Below are 13,717 nucleotides of genomic sequence, written 5' to 3'. Positions count from 1 at the left end.
GTATTTCTGTATAGGTGTTTTAAGCTTTACACCATATAGTTTTAAAAACAAAGTTTTTAGTCTCATGTAGCCAGAATGGATCTTTTACCATGGGAGCTGGCTGCAGCTGACCCTAAGAAAACGGAAAGTGAATACTGGACGAGATAATTTGCCTGGTGGCCATGCTGCAATAGTACACAACAGCTTTTCTCACCGCTTCCTAGGATATTCGATTTAACAGTATAGACAGAGGATTACAAGTGCTGTGAAATCAGGAAATAAATTTCTGCTTCAGTAGTCCAGTGCGTTCAGTTCCTTTAGCATTCCTTAATAGAGATGTTTCTTTGGGGGGGGGGGGGTGGGGGGTGTGAGGATTTAGTTTTTAAAAATAGCACCAATTTACTATTTTAGTCTGTTTTAAATATAGTGCTAGTGAAAGATGCTAGATTAATTGTTCCCAGACACTCCATGCATTTCCTACTGTCACATGAAGTTTGTGCAAAGTTGGAATTTAAACCCTAACACACATATTAGCCCAGTGTCTTAACCTGGACCAACCACTTTACATCCTCACAAGAAGCAGGGACACACACCTTCCTCCCAGCATTACCAGCGGTGTTTTACACTTCGAGCAGCCAGGTACTCCTACCAAGGAAAGGAACCGCTATGATCTATTTACTGCCTGGCTCTCCTGATAAAAGTAGCAGTTCCTATCATTTGTGGTCCTGTATTCTGTGATCAGAGGAAAAAGATGACAGATGGACACCAATCTCATGCAAGCCAATAGTTTTTGGTCAAAGAACAGGCTTGTATTTAATTTGGCAGCTTAGGAAGCAAAAGACTCTGGAAACTACTTCTTTTCCCTTGGGAAAAGTCCCTACACACGAAATCTGTGAATACCCCCCAGCCAGGGTTGGTTAGTTATTACTCTTAATGAAGATTAAGAGTAACACTGGGAAATGAGTGTCTTAACGGGAACATCCCTTCTTACTGTACCCTCTGAACCATGGAAGATCATTTACAATTCCTTACAAGGTCAAAAAAATTTCCTGTGACTTAAACTAATCCACAAATAATTTCATACAGATGAATAAACTCTGCGGAAGCAAACACTTCTCAAGTGGTTTAGAGCAACAAAGTCACCAGCCTAAGACCCAGGTCCCAGTACAGACTCCCAGGCACTGCTTGGTTTCTCCACCCCAAGCAAGGCTCCAGGTCAGGTTCCCATGTTCATAGCAGAGCAGACTTCAGGTGTAATGCTTTCCCAGACCCTTCCACTCCAGTAAATGCTCTGCTCCTAAAAATACTTACAGATGAACAAGCTTGGTCGTACCCAAGCAGATCTGCACTTCCTCTGGAAGCCCAGGATGGAGGAGCAAGCTCTGGAGCACCTCCAAGCACCCCTTGTAACCCATCTCAGGACCCAGTTTGACAATACCCCTGGCAGTTTCGTGGGTGCTGTGCTTACCATCTGGGAATGACAGGACAGGATGAATACATGAGTCCAGTTGGGAGAGGCGCTCCAGCAAAGGGGCATCATACTGGATTTCCAGAGTCGTCGAGCTTCGAGTGCCACACAGAGCACATGAAGGGTTCACATCACAGCTACATCGCACCAGGCTATTACGATGGACCTGGAAAGGGGACAGAGAATAGTGTCAACATATCAGAGGTCAATGTGTCTACGGGCTCTCGTCACACGTTCCCCTTTGACAGCTCATGAAAAACATCCTAAAGTCTGCTGCTTGTTTTTTTTAGTATCTTGTATAAAACCTGTTCATTTCGTCTGGACTCATAAAAGGACGCTTTCACTTTGCACAAACACAACTGAAAACTACTACTCACCAGCACAGACAGTTTAACATCTTCTAAATTTGACTAAAAGTGTTTAATTTTATCTAGGTTGAAACCTCATTTATAAAAAAACCATGAGGCAGCACAACTCAGTTGTCAGAGAGGGGAAAAAAGCCTTTTTGAGTTCAGGTGGGTCAGAGAGCCATCACTATATGCCAAGAGCTGACACTTACAGGGACATCTTTACAGAGTGAAAAAGGGTGTTTTTCAACCTTGTTTCTTAAACCAGGACAGACTTTCAATTCACAGATTTATAGACCTTATATAGACTTCATTTATATGAAACCACTGTAGGTAGATGCACAACTGGATGTAAATCCCATACAGAGACAGCAGCCTATGAGTCCCCATCAAAATGGAAGGATGTATCAAACTGGATCCTACAGAAGTCTGTTCTGAGTCTAGTATTATTCAAATCAGTTCCATTAATGACTTCAATGATGGAAGAGATAATATCCTTAAGCCTTAGCAAATAACACTAGAACTGGGAAGGGCTGCAAGCACCTTGAAAGAAAGAGCTGGAAACCCACTCACAGTTACAAATTAAGAGAAATGATCTAAAATAAATCAAATATAATTCACTGAGGGCAAAAACAACAAGTGGACGCTTCAGTGCCCAGTGAAGAGGAGGAAGAGGTAACTGAGCAGCAGTTCTGCCCAGAGATCTGGTGGTTGTTATGGATCAGAAAATGAGCATGAATCAGCAGTGTCGTACCATTACTGAGAATTAACACGCCACAGGGCTTTATAAACAGGATGGCTGTGCAAGACACATGAGGTAATCCCGCCACTCTGCTCAGCATTGCTAACATGAGCTGGAGGGCTGCACCCAGTTTTGGGCACATATTTCAAAAAATGTGTGCACCAAACGGAGAGGAAAACAACAAAAAAATTCCAAGATCCAAAAAAATATGTCCTATGCGCAAAAACAGAAAGACCCCGTGGCGTGTTTAGTGTAGAGGTGACCACATTAAGAATTACCACACCAACTTTCACACTTCAGGGAGAGCTTCTGAAGTGACGAGGGGAGCTGACCAGTTGACACCAGGACTTGGACTACTGGTAATGACTTTAAATGGCAGCCAAGGCAGCTTATATTACAAAGTTTGGTTTTGCTGTCTGAAAAACAAGACTAGCTAAGCACTCAAATAGCTTGCCTATGGAGGTTTAGACAAACCGTCTGGCACGGTATGAGGATAAAGCAGTCTGCTCTGGGGCATGGGGATGCTGTGGGTGACTGCAGGAGATCCCTTCCCGTCCTGTTTCACAAGACCAGTCCTGTTTCCAACCCAATGCAGGCTACAGACCCACTCAACCTTTAAGCCGCTTTTCTTTCCTACAGGACATCTCCTAACTTAAAAATTTCAAGCGATGTTGTATTCAGATTTTGTAAAACAATAGGCACAGTTATGGATGATCTCTATTGAAACAGTGAACTCTCCTGGTTGTAATTTCTGGTCGCAGCAATCCACAACCGCTTTGTGCTAGACAGGAGAGTGTGGTCAACTGGACATGGTATTTCTGGACCATGACCTAGCCATCACTCAGCTTTCTCTCGAATAACTGGAGGAGTCCACAGAAATCCTCTGCTATCTGGCACATCTTCCATCCTTTGGAACTGCTCTTCTAAACCATCCCTGATTATCAAACGTATTTGATGACTACAGTCAAGATCTAACACAGAATTAACAGCCACTTCTTGAAACGCTGAGTGCACAAGTCAGCATCACCTATGAGATAGTTCATGAACTTCCCAATCACTGAAGATCTTGCAAGCAGTCACTGCAGAGCTCTACCAGAAATACCCCAGATAAAACTGCAAGTGAGTAATCAGTTAAAGCTAACTCAGCTGAGTGAGAATCTATTTTGCTCAGAAAAACGTTGCTTTTTGAAGTTCTCTTTAAAACTCCAGCACCCGCAGAGTGAAAACCCCCGAACCCTTGCGGTAAAGTTTGACTTGAAACACTTTGACTCAAAGGTAAGTGGATTTTTGCCATCTATGGTTCTGCAATCATGAGAGCTGCATGCACAAAAAAGGTCCTTATTCCCTCAATTTCTAACTATCTATCCTCCAACTGACAGTTTGTGGCATTCCTAAGAGAAATTACAAAGAATGAAGCACGGCCTTTCCTCCTACAGGGAACAAACTGTATTTCCACTGAACTGAACTCTGCATAAGGGCAAGGGAAGACTACGTGGAAAGGAGTATAACATAAAAAAATAAATGAAAACAAACCCAAGAACAGAGTCACACCATTCAGTGATTTCCAAACTTAAGCAGCGGAAGCGAACACAATCACCTCGGCAGGCCTTTTGCAAGACATCCCACATATGCCTAGTCAGACAACTGTAGTTTTTCTTTGAGCAAGTAGCAGCGAGTTCCTGGGGCTGTGTTAATTCCTGTGCTCAGAGTTAAGGCTTCCTGATACTTGACTTTTCAGAGCTTCTTTTGACTGCTCAGACTGCCATATTGAACTACCCAGCCTAACATTTACCTCAGGCTAGTTGGTTTTAGAAGAGAAAACCCACATCAGAGTTCAGCATCTCCCCTCCCCAGTGACAGCTAATAAAACTCTTCAACAAATTAAAAGCTTCTCCTTCGTTTCTCCTTTGCTTCTCCAACAGCCTTTGAAGCCTCACTGTCCTCCTCTTCCTCCTCATTATTTTTCCCCTCTTAATAACCACAAACATTCCCAAAACAGGGAGACCTCTTCATGCAAAGAGCAAAAGCACACTGGACAAACACATCAGTACCTCACCAGGCTCTTTGGTGTGGAGCTTTAGCTATATACTGCATCAAAAAAACCCAAAGAGCACTAACCTTTTTGGAAAGGGGCATAATGCTGCTAGGTCGAACAAGCCGTCGCTTCTTACAGCTCAGTACTGGGCGAGTGCGAGCTGCTACACACGTTCCATCCGAAGATGAAGAAACCATGTTCAGTCGTTGCTTTTTATGCAAGAGCTCCTCAGCTTCCTGGCCATCTCCCTGAGCATGTTCTGCCAGGCCAGGCTGAAGACTGCCCCAGAAGAGAAGAGAGTAAGATAGATACTGTTATTCATTCAACCATCCCACGTTACCCGGCAGTACCAGCCAGGTTCACGACTCAGACCTGAGCAAACACTCTAAACTGAGTTTAAAGCGTTGCAGTTTCACGAGGCAATAGCTTTTATTAAGGCAACTCTAATTTTTGCTTTTTGGTCACTTTCCACACTCTCCTACCACTGAACCTTTGACAATACACCTTTGGAAGTTCTGAACAAAAAACAGCATGTAAAGCTGGACACAGGGCAAGACCAAAAGCCACTCGAGCCCTGAACAGCTTTCATCCTAGAATTCAGCTTCCCTTAAAATTACAGTTCAAGGTATCTTAATACAACAGGTTCTCATGAGGCTAAATGCCAGAGAGCACAAGACAGAGAACATACGATTTTCTAGAAAAAATATTTAACCTCGATGTAAACTTGATTCTGATTAATATTTGAGAACTATACCTCTAACCACTCTCAGCAGTGACACCAGAAAGGTGCAGTGTTAACATTAACCTTTCTGTTTCACGTACAAAGGACTTTCCTGTCCACACGCAGTAACCCTGCCCTACCGTGGCATCAGTACACCATGCCACCTACCAAATACCAGCACAGCTCCTCATCTATGAAACCTTTTCATGTATATTTTACAAGTGTTTCATTTCTAAAAATGCAAAACATTAAAGCCCTGTGGTCTAAGGCTCTGCAGTTCAAAGGCTACAGGCATATAAAGGGCTCTGTTATAGCCTGCAGTGTTTCAGCTGTAGCAATGAGTTAGTTGATCGGTGCTTTCTACGCTTGCTCACACTGCACCGGTGGAGCATCCATCTGTCCTCAAGGTACTAAGCAAGTGCAACGGTGCTGGCAACGCTTCTCTAGCCACTATCAGAACTTCGAAGCACCATGTGTTCAAGCATTTTCCAGTGGTTCAACCCTGAAATCATCCTGTAGCACAGGAGAATTTCTTTCACTTGTTTTCATTTACCCCCTTAAAGAGTTTCTCAACAAAAACAGCCTGGAGAAACAAAGAATTTAGAAAGTCTTACTCCCAACATCAATGGGATTTGGGTTCCTCAGTATCTCCAGAAAAGCGGGCCAGTGGTTACAGATACTTCTGCAAAATAATTGCAAGCGGGCCACTAGTACCTTTGAATCATACAATTTGCAAGTGTATTAAAAATACCCATAAAGAAACAGTTTTGAACATGCTCATTGCATGGCTGCCTGCAGGGCTTGTTCATGTAAACACAGCTCAGTTTAATACCATTTTCAGAAAAACAATGCAGCAAAAAACCTCAAGCAAGCAATCTCCTCCAAAATGTTTCCAAGCATGATCTACTACCATACTTTTTTCAAAAAGAGATCATTTATACCATTACCAACCCAGTTACTACCAACCAGCATGTTACAGGCTGGTTTCCAATGGGACTTTGTCAAGATCATAAAAATCAAACTCTTCCCATAATATGCAAGCAGCTTACGTATTAATAACTCCATTGACGGGTCTTGGTGCTCCACAGGGCTTGGCGGGATGGGATTCAGGAGTATTTGCAGCAGAAATACCCAAGTTCTCTAGTGGCTGGGATCCAGAAACACTCTAAGGAAGGATGAGAAAGATTGTAAATTAATAAAAAAAGCTTCTTAAATAGCCACAACTTTCTTATTCCCAGTTTCTAGTTGAGGATGTAGCCATGCGTTTCCACACAGGACTTCAAAACAAGGGTTCAGAAGTCACTATGTGAACAGGAGACCGGAGACGTAAGGACTTCTTAGGGAGCAGCTCTGGCAAGAGGATGGATACATGACAGCACTTTCAATGCAAGAACCAAAGGACTTCAATTCCCCTCAGGCAACCACGGAGGAGCATGAAAGGCTGAGGTCTTTAAGGAGATTTTAGCATTTTGTCTCAATAGTGCAAACAAGTTCATAACCACCTGCAAACCTCACAGGCGTCTTCTGAAGTTTGATGTTGCGCTCTAAGCCACACGGCTGCAAGTTCTTGTCTAAGCACTTTCGGGGAAAACAGGAGGAGAGGGAGAGGAGAACAGACTTGCAAAACTGAATTTGCATTTTAACTAAATACCTGTGCAAACATGGTCCAAATAGAACTTTAAAAAGTATCTTAAATGAGTACGTACACAAGCTGTGGTTTTTGGATATAAGCAGGCCAACTCTATAAAGCTAAAACTGCCTGATAAACACAAAGCTGGAAACACCTTTTTGGCAGAGGAAAAGTAAGTAAAAACTAAGCTAAAGACACAGAGCTCCCCAAGTCCCTTCTGCCTTAGGTCTGAAATACAAACCACCTCGCTCTGCAGTGAGCAGCAGTTGCTGTGTGGCTGCAGCACTGAACGTTGCACATCTCCCACTGCCCTGCGAGTGGCCTCAACGGGGGGAGGATGACTGTCACCGCAGCTTCCAAGGACACACTGGCTTTGTACCTCCTGCCAGTGACTTTCCTGCTCTCCACCCCAGCAAGTGCCAGCGCGGTCCAGCATGTTCATACCCCTGGCACTCATTGCCCCCAGTCTCATCCTTGCAGCCCCTTTTTTTTGTTTTCAGACATACTCCTCCTCCTCGGATTAAACTTCATTTCTTCCTTCGTGCAGCACTTCCTACACTGCCAATGTCTCTCTAGCTGGGTTTCCCCCTTCGCACACCCAAGGGCGGTGGCGCGGTTCAAGTACTAGCAGAAAAGACGAAAGAAAAGGTCTGACTTATCTACATAGATGGCCAGCCAGCCAGCCCCCTGCTTGTCACATACTCCATAGCCAAAGCATCGGTATTGCATTGATTAAAATCTTCCCTGCAATCACTCCACCAACTCAATGAACAGCTAAAATCAGACTACGGCTGGACTAACAGTTTCCAGAATAGCAGAGACCTGACTCACCAAGGGAAGAGCAATTTCTAACAACACAGACAACTTCTGCCTGTTGCCTGTTTGAGGAACTTTGCTGGGTTTTCTACACTTCTGCTAAAAAAGGCGTTTCTCCCGGGGCAGGGAGCAGAGACAGGATCAGACCGACAGGCTCGTCTCTGACATTTGGTCCGAGCGCACAGACATAGGGGCAAGATCAGATCGCACCAGAAGCGTTAAGGCAAGCACAACGCGGCACCCCAGCGAGGTGAAGTCAGTGCAGGAGCTGAACGTTTTCCCTCTGGTTTCCAGAGGCTTGGCAAGGCTGAGCCTTCACATGACACCTCCGCCGGAGGCACCCACGGTTCAGGAGGGCGGGTACACATGACTCATAAGCTCTTTTGAAATAGGGTATTTATTTTCTTCTCCAGAAAGGGTCTTAAAGGAGGAACCTCTTCTCCAAGAGCTGTCTCCGGCTCAGTGGTTCAAGATAGGAATAGAGGGTGACCCCTCTGCTTCCTGCGGAGGAGCTGGAAAGCATCAATCCAAAGTCAATTTATCAGAAACAGCCCAGGCTCACCTTATCACACTGAAGATGGGTGTACCCTAACAAGGCTCTGACATGAGCAACGGGGGAACGAGCAGGACTGCAAGAGCCGACATCTCCAGCGTTCAGAGCAGAGGCAGAGCTCTTGCACCAGCTCCTCCTGCATGCACCTCCCAACGCCATGCCTTCCTCCGGGGCTGGCTGGGCAGCCAGGCTGGGATCCAGAGGAGTGTTCATCACACCAGGATCACATCGATGCTCCAGCCTGGGCTCTTGTCTGTGTTTTGGGTATGCCTGGGGTCTGGAAGCCCAGGTCTTTAGGATCCCTAGGACTCTTAGAGGGGGTGTCAAAGATCCAGTTTTAGCACACCTGCTTGTTGCACATGAAACGAGGAGCCTGCAGACTACCAGGGGCTCTCACGGTAGTAAAGAAGCTGTGTGCTGCCAGGTAGTCGTGACCCAACACTAGGAATATCCCCTGTATTCCCCAAAAAACCCAAACAAAACCAGACAGGTTCAGACCTTCACCTATTACTAGATACAAACCCCTAACGCAGGGAAAAGCCTTACCAAGACACTCCATCAATATCTTTTCTCATTTACTATTAAAAATTTTAAGTGCACCCCCCTCGCTAGACTAGCAATACAAGCAATGAACCAATATCAACAGCCATGTTATTTCTTCAGGGCTTTGCATTATTCCTGTCTTCAGGCAAAAATATTTATTAACATACTGAGCTTCCAGTTCCCAACAGACATTCCCAGGCCTTCTTTGCAAAGCCCTTCCCTCCACTGACAACAGGATTAGTTCCTCCTAGGGATTATCAGCCACATCCCACATATCAAGCTGATGCCTGAGGACACATATCCTGCATTCACGCCAGCCAAGGGAGGTAGCCATGAGTGGATGAGATCCAAAGAGGAGCTGGGGATGAGACAGGATGGATTCCTCCCCTTACTCCACATTGCAGACCTGTCTCTTACTCTGCCAGTTTGGAAAAAAATTTTAAAAAACCAAAAAAAAAACCCCAAAACCAAAACTGTGCCTAATTCTAAGCAGCCCAAAGAGTGCCAAAAAGATAAGCACCTCTCCAGGACAGGCCCAAGAGATACCCTTCCAGTAAGTGTCCTAACTCAACAGGAATGGTCTCTGGGCTAATGTCTGGCTTGGAGCAGATCAAGGCTCTGACTCAACACCCCACCCTTATGAGCAAGTCTAATTAAGCACAAACCCTCCAGCAGCAAGGTGTAGAAGCTGGGTGCCTGGAGGCAGCGCTTCTGGTGGCTGACACCTCCAGCACTGCTGCAGGGAAGCTGGCAGCGTGGAGCGATGTGCGCGTCCACCAGCAGCCACGTGTAGAAGGGCAATAAAAAGTCCTTTTCAGGCGGAGTTACCCTCCAAGATAGCAAGCATGGCTGCAGGAGTAGCCACAAGAAGGTGCCAAGTAGGAACCTGCAGCCCGCTTTACACCGAAAATGTTGTTCTTCACTGCTCTCAGTATCTATTATTTGTGTCACTGTTACCTCCAAGACCTGCAAGAGAGATCAGATCTCCATCGCGCAAACACTGCAGTAATAAAAGTCTCTGTCTGAAGAGCTCATACCCAAGTGAAAGAGATGAGAAAAGGGACAGTGCAGGAAATGAGTAAACACAGCAACAGTGAGATGGCTGTGAGCAGCAAAACCAGACAGCACTGGCCAAGCAAGCATTTTCTTTCCCATATGTCAGAAATCGACAGACATCTTCTATTCTATACATACAGAGACGATGTCTAAGACAATCTAAAAAAGGACAATGTGATGATTTTGTAAGTATATGGAAAACATCTTTAATATGCAGGGACAAAGTCAGGTGGGACACAGTCCTTCTATCTGCAGATTCCCAGGTTGAAAATACACTCATGTCAGATAAACATCCTGATTTAAACAGATAAGGAAGAAAATATTCTTCCTATCACTGTTAAATTTGATCATTTATCTCCGTTATCAGCCTGCCATTTACAGATTAGCTCCCAAATAACAGCCAATTCATCAGTGCAGGAGCAGGCTATTTCTGAAGCAAATCGGAGCACGCTGTCACTGTGCTTGTTTATTATTCTCCAAGCGCTTTTTGGGTTAAAGCATGACAAGGGGGGGGGGCCACATGACAGACGGACATCACTGTTCAAAACCAGACACTGCGTAATGCTTGTGATTCAATCACGATCTGTAGCAGCCCCTGTCATCCTGGCTCTCCAGCCTCCCGTCGCTCCTCCAGCGTGGCTCTGTTTTCATCTGAAGCACCATCTACTATTTCAGTCGTGAGCAAAACCTGTTCATTGTACCGAATTACACAGCAGAGTTTTGGGCTCAGCTAATCTGCTAATTAAAGACTTAAATTCCAAACACACATCTGAAAGCCAGTGTCAAGCGAGGAGACATTTTATTACAATCACTCATAATAACCCCTTTGCGGTCCAGCGTTAATCAAAAATTTCACAGTATTTCAGATTATCATTCAGTATCAGGAAAACTCTGACAAAGTCTTGCCAGCGATAGGAGAAAACACTCAAAGTACAATTTTACGGTCACTTCTAGTTAAGTTTTTTATCTCTATCAACTACACTGAATATTGGTCTATGAAACTCAAGCACTCCCATTGCAGTGAAGCTCCGTTTCTCCCCAAATGCGGCATTAGGACAGAAAAGGAGGAGCGCTGCATCTCGGTAGCAGGAATTTGAGCCACGTAGCGACCACCCTTCTCTTAGTACTACACCAAGACTTCAAAATCCTCCATTTTAATACGTCAGTGTGTCCCACAGGATCAAAAGTAATCACAGTCAGGCTGAACAGTACAATCAAGCTTTTAGTCTGTGGCCTACATTTCTGCATTAAATAATAAATACCTGGCACTCCGTATAGTTTCCAGTGCATCTCACTGAAATCATTAGTTCCCTTTCCAAGGGGTAACACTCAGGCAGATATTAATAGCCACATCTTTAGAAGCCTTTGCTAATTGTGCTGCTCTCAGTTTGAGGCACTTTTTTGCTAGAGGGAAAGGATTAGTTAGGATTTTTAAGCTTCACAAAATGCTAATGCATATTACAAAGGTACCCTGAGGAACTCTCTTCTAAAGGGTGTTTAAATCCTATCGTTTATTAGCCCCAAAATAATCTGGGAGGGGGCGAGCTACACAGACCAACAGATCAGCAAGTCCCACCTGAAGTCCCACAGAGAGATGCTTCTGCAGAAGGCCAGTCCCATGCCAGACATGCGGTTCGAGCATCTCTCTCCAGCACAGCTTAAAGGATCAACCTTCCCTACCCAAAATTCATGAACATGAAGTATCTGGACCCAGTCACCTCTGCTGCTGGCACTTACCAGCCGGTCAGCCCCAGGCTCCAGCTTAACTTCAGCACTAATGGGACGGGATGCATCATCTACTGCAGGATCAGGGGGAGATGCTTCACCAAGAACTATCAGCCCCTGGAAGAGAGGGAAGGGAACAGGAATTAACTGCGGGTCCTTCGGCCTCATCAGGGAAACTGTGCATCTACCGTCCCCCAGAAACTACAACTGCTGCACAGCAAAGCTTGCATTCCCACTGCATTTTTCAGACATGATGCCAAACCGAATCCCCTGCTGCCTGGATTTTCCTGACATCTAAGCTGAACTCAGAGGGGGAAGGACAGTGGCTGAAGCCAGATCACATGCCTTCAGCCCATTAATAGTAGATAGTGAGCTCCCTCTCGGGCAAAACTGCTGAAACGCTGCTGCCGTCCCACTTCCCACCCCTTCCCCTCCTCCCGCACGCGAGGAGGTTCAGCGAGCTGCATGCCAGCAAAACCAAAGAGAACATTTTGCTGTAGCGCAGAGCAGGAAACGACTGCTTTCATAGTACAAAGTGGAACTCGCCACCACAGCCAAGCAAACAATTTTGAGTGGGTGCCAAAAATCTACAGTCAAACTTGTTACTCTGAGCAGATTTTTTTAAAGAAGTGATATTCACAAAATTCAATAAGGAAAGAAAAACACTGATAAACAAGCCATTGCTATAAACCTAGCGGGACAAAGCACAGTAGCAGAGCACTGTTTTATCAGGCTTAACATATGTTGTCCTGTTTATGTTTTACTCTATGTGAAGCCTACTCTAAAGGCAGAACTGCTTTCCCTCTGAACAACACAAAGTAAAATAAAATCATTATAATTATGCATTTTCTGAGCTACGTTATAACAAAGCAGGCTAAAATGTGCAAGGGATTAGAGAGTTGGTGGAACCTACAGGCCATGACTATAGTCCAGGACAAAAACAAGCCAGAACAAGTTTGTGATCGGTCAAACAAGGAGCTATGGAAAGGGCTGCCCCAATTAAGTACAGGCGGATCAGTCATCTGAAAACAATTTCAGAGGTTGCATGGTGTGTCACAAGAAAGCGAGCCTCGAAGGGAACCCAGAGAGGTTATTTGGAGAGAGGAGAGCGCTACAAGGCTTCCCTCAAAGTCCACAAAGTCAAATCTTACATATAACTGTGCGTTAACAACTGATGCCATGGCACGTGGCCACTGAAGTCTCTTATAAGGCTGATCTTATGCCTTGATACAATCTTCTATACAACAGATTGGTGGCTTTCCAGAAAGATAGTGGTAGCCCATAGTTCAGCGATACTTTATTTAAAAACAGTTCATAAACTAAATACAACTGTACATGGCCTCTGACCAGCAATGAGGAAGTAGCCAGCTTCTAGAATAAACACGATGATGATTTTCTAGAGTTTTCTGACATCCCAGAAGGATGTTTAGTGGATGAGAGAGGCTGGAAGTCTAAACTCAATGAAATACTGCTGTGCTTTTCCTCTACTCTTGAAAGATCCCTCTCTGAAAGTACCCCATCACATTTCGCCATTGCTTCTAGAAACATCCTCAGGCATGCTTCAGCAAAGAGGTCGGTCATCTGCAGATGTCAGGTGTAGGTGAAAAAGGGAGAAGCTGGGACTGAATGCAAAATTGGAACCAAGGAAACTGCCTCCCTTTGACACTCTGGAAAGGACTTAGGCTTCTCATTTACTCACTCAGAGACTGAGATAGGGAAGCATGGGCATCAGGAACAGAAACAGCCACCAAGGACTTCTGCCTTCAGTTTAAAGGAAGAGGATGAAGGGGGCTGCTCCATGACTCAGGAAGGAACAGTAATTAATTCTATATACTGCGGGTATTTTTTTAGCAGTATGTCCCTTTACTGGTGACTTTGAAGCAGAGGCAACGCTTAACGCAGCCTTCCCTGTGACAGTCACAAATTTGTTTTTTGTGCCCTCAAACAGAAGCTGCACTGCCTGAACTTACTGTGCATGCCAGTCGTCCTCTCCCAGCTCCTAGCCCACAAGACAGCCTTTACGGACCTACAGACCTGCAGGTTGGACGGCATCCTCCTCCTGAGGGCTTGTGCCCTCTGCTTTGCTTTAAATCTCTGTTATT

General features: G+C 45.0%; 1 protein-coding gene across 5 annotated transcripts in view; it reads right to left on the bottom strand.

Annotated features, from left to right (window-relative positions):
• The window catches only part of KANSL1 (KAT8 regulatory NSL complex subunit 1), a 101,169-nt gene that overhangs the window by 12,843 nt on the left and 74,609 nt on the right, over positions 1–13,717 (bottom strand). For 4 of the 5 annotated variants that reach the window (XM_050911735.1, XM_050911739.1, XM_050911736.1 and 1 more), the window contains 4 exons: positions 11,628–11,732; positions 6,342–6,457; positions 4,655–4,850; positions 1,448–1,613 (listed from right to left, as the gene is read on the bottom strand). In XM_050911735.1, coding sequence (XP_050767692.1) covers positions 1,448–1,613; positions 4,655–4,850; positions 6,342–6,457; positions 11,628–11,732 — 583 coding nt within the window. The remainder of the gene's footprint in view (positions 1–1,447; positions 1,614–4,654; positions 4,851–6,341; positions 6,458–11,627; positions 11,733–13,717) is intronic. The other variant, XM_050911738.1, reaches the window with a different exon arrangement.

This window comes from Gymnogyps californianus, chromosome 28, assembly GCF_018139145.2.
Source record: "Gymnogyps californianus isolate 813 chromosome 28, ASM1813914v2, whole genome shotgun sequence".
Taxonomy (NCBI): Eukaryota; Metazoa; Chordata; class Aves; order Accipitriformes; family Cathartidae; genus Gymnogyps; species Gymnogyps californianus.
The sequence above is the reverse complement of the archived record's forward strand: the minus strand, read 5'-3'. Positions and strand labels throughout refer to the sequence as shown.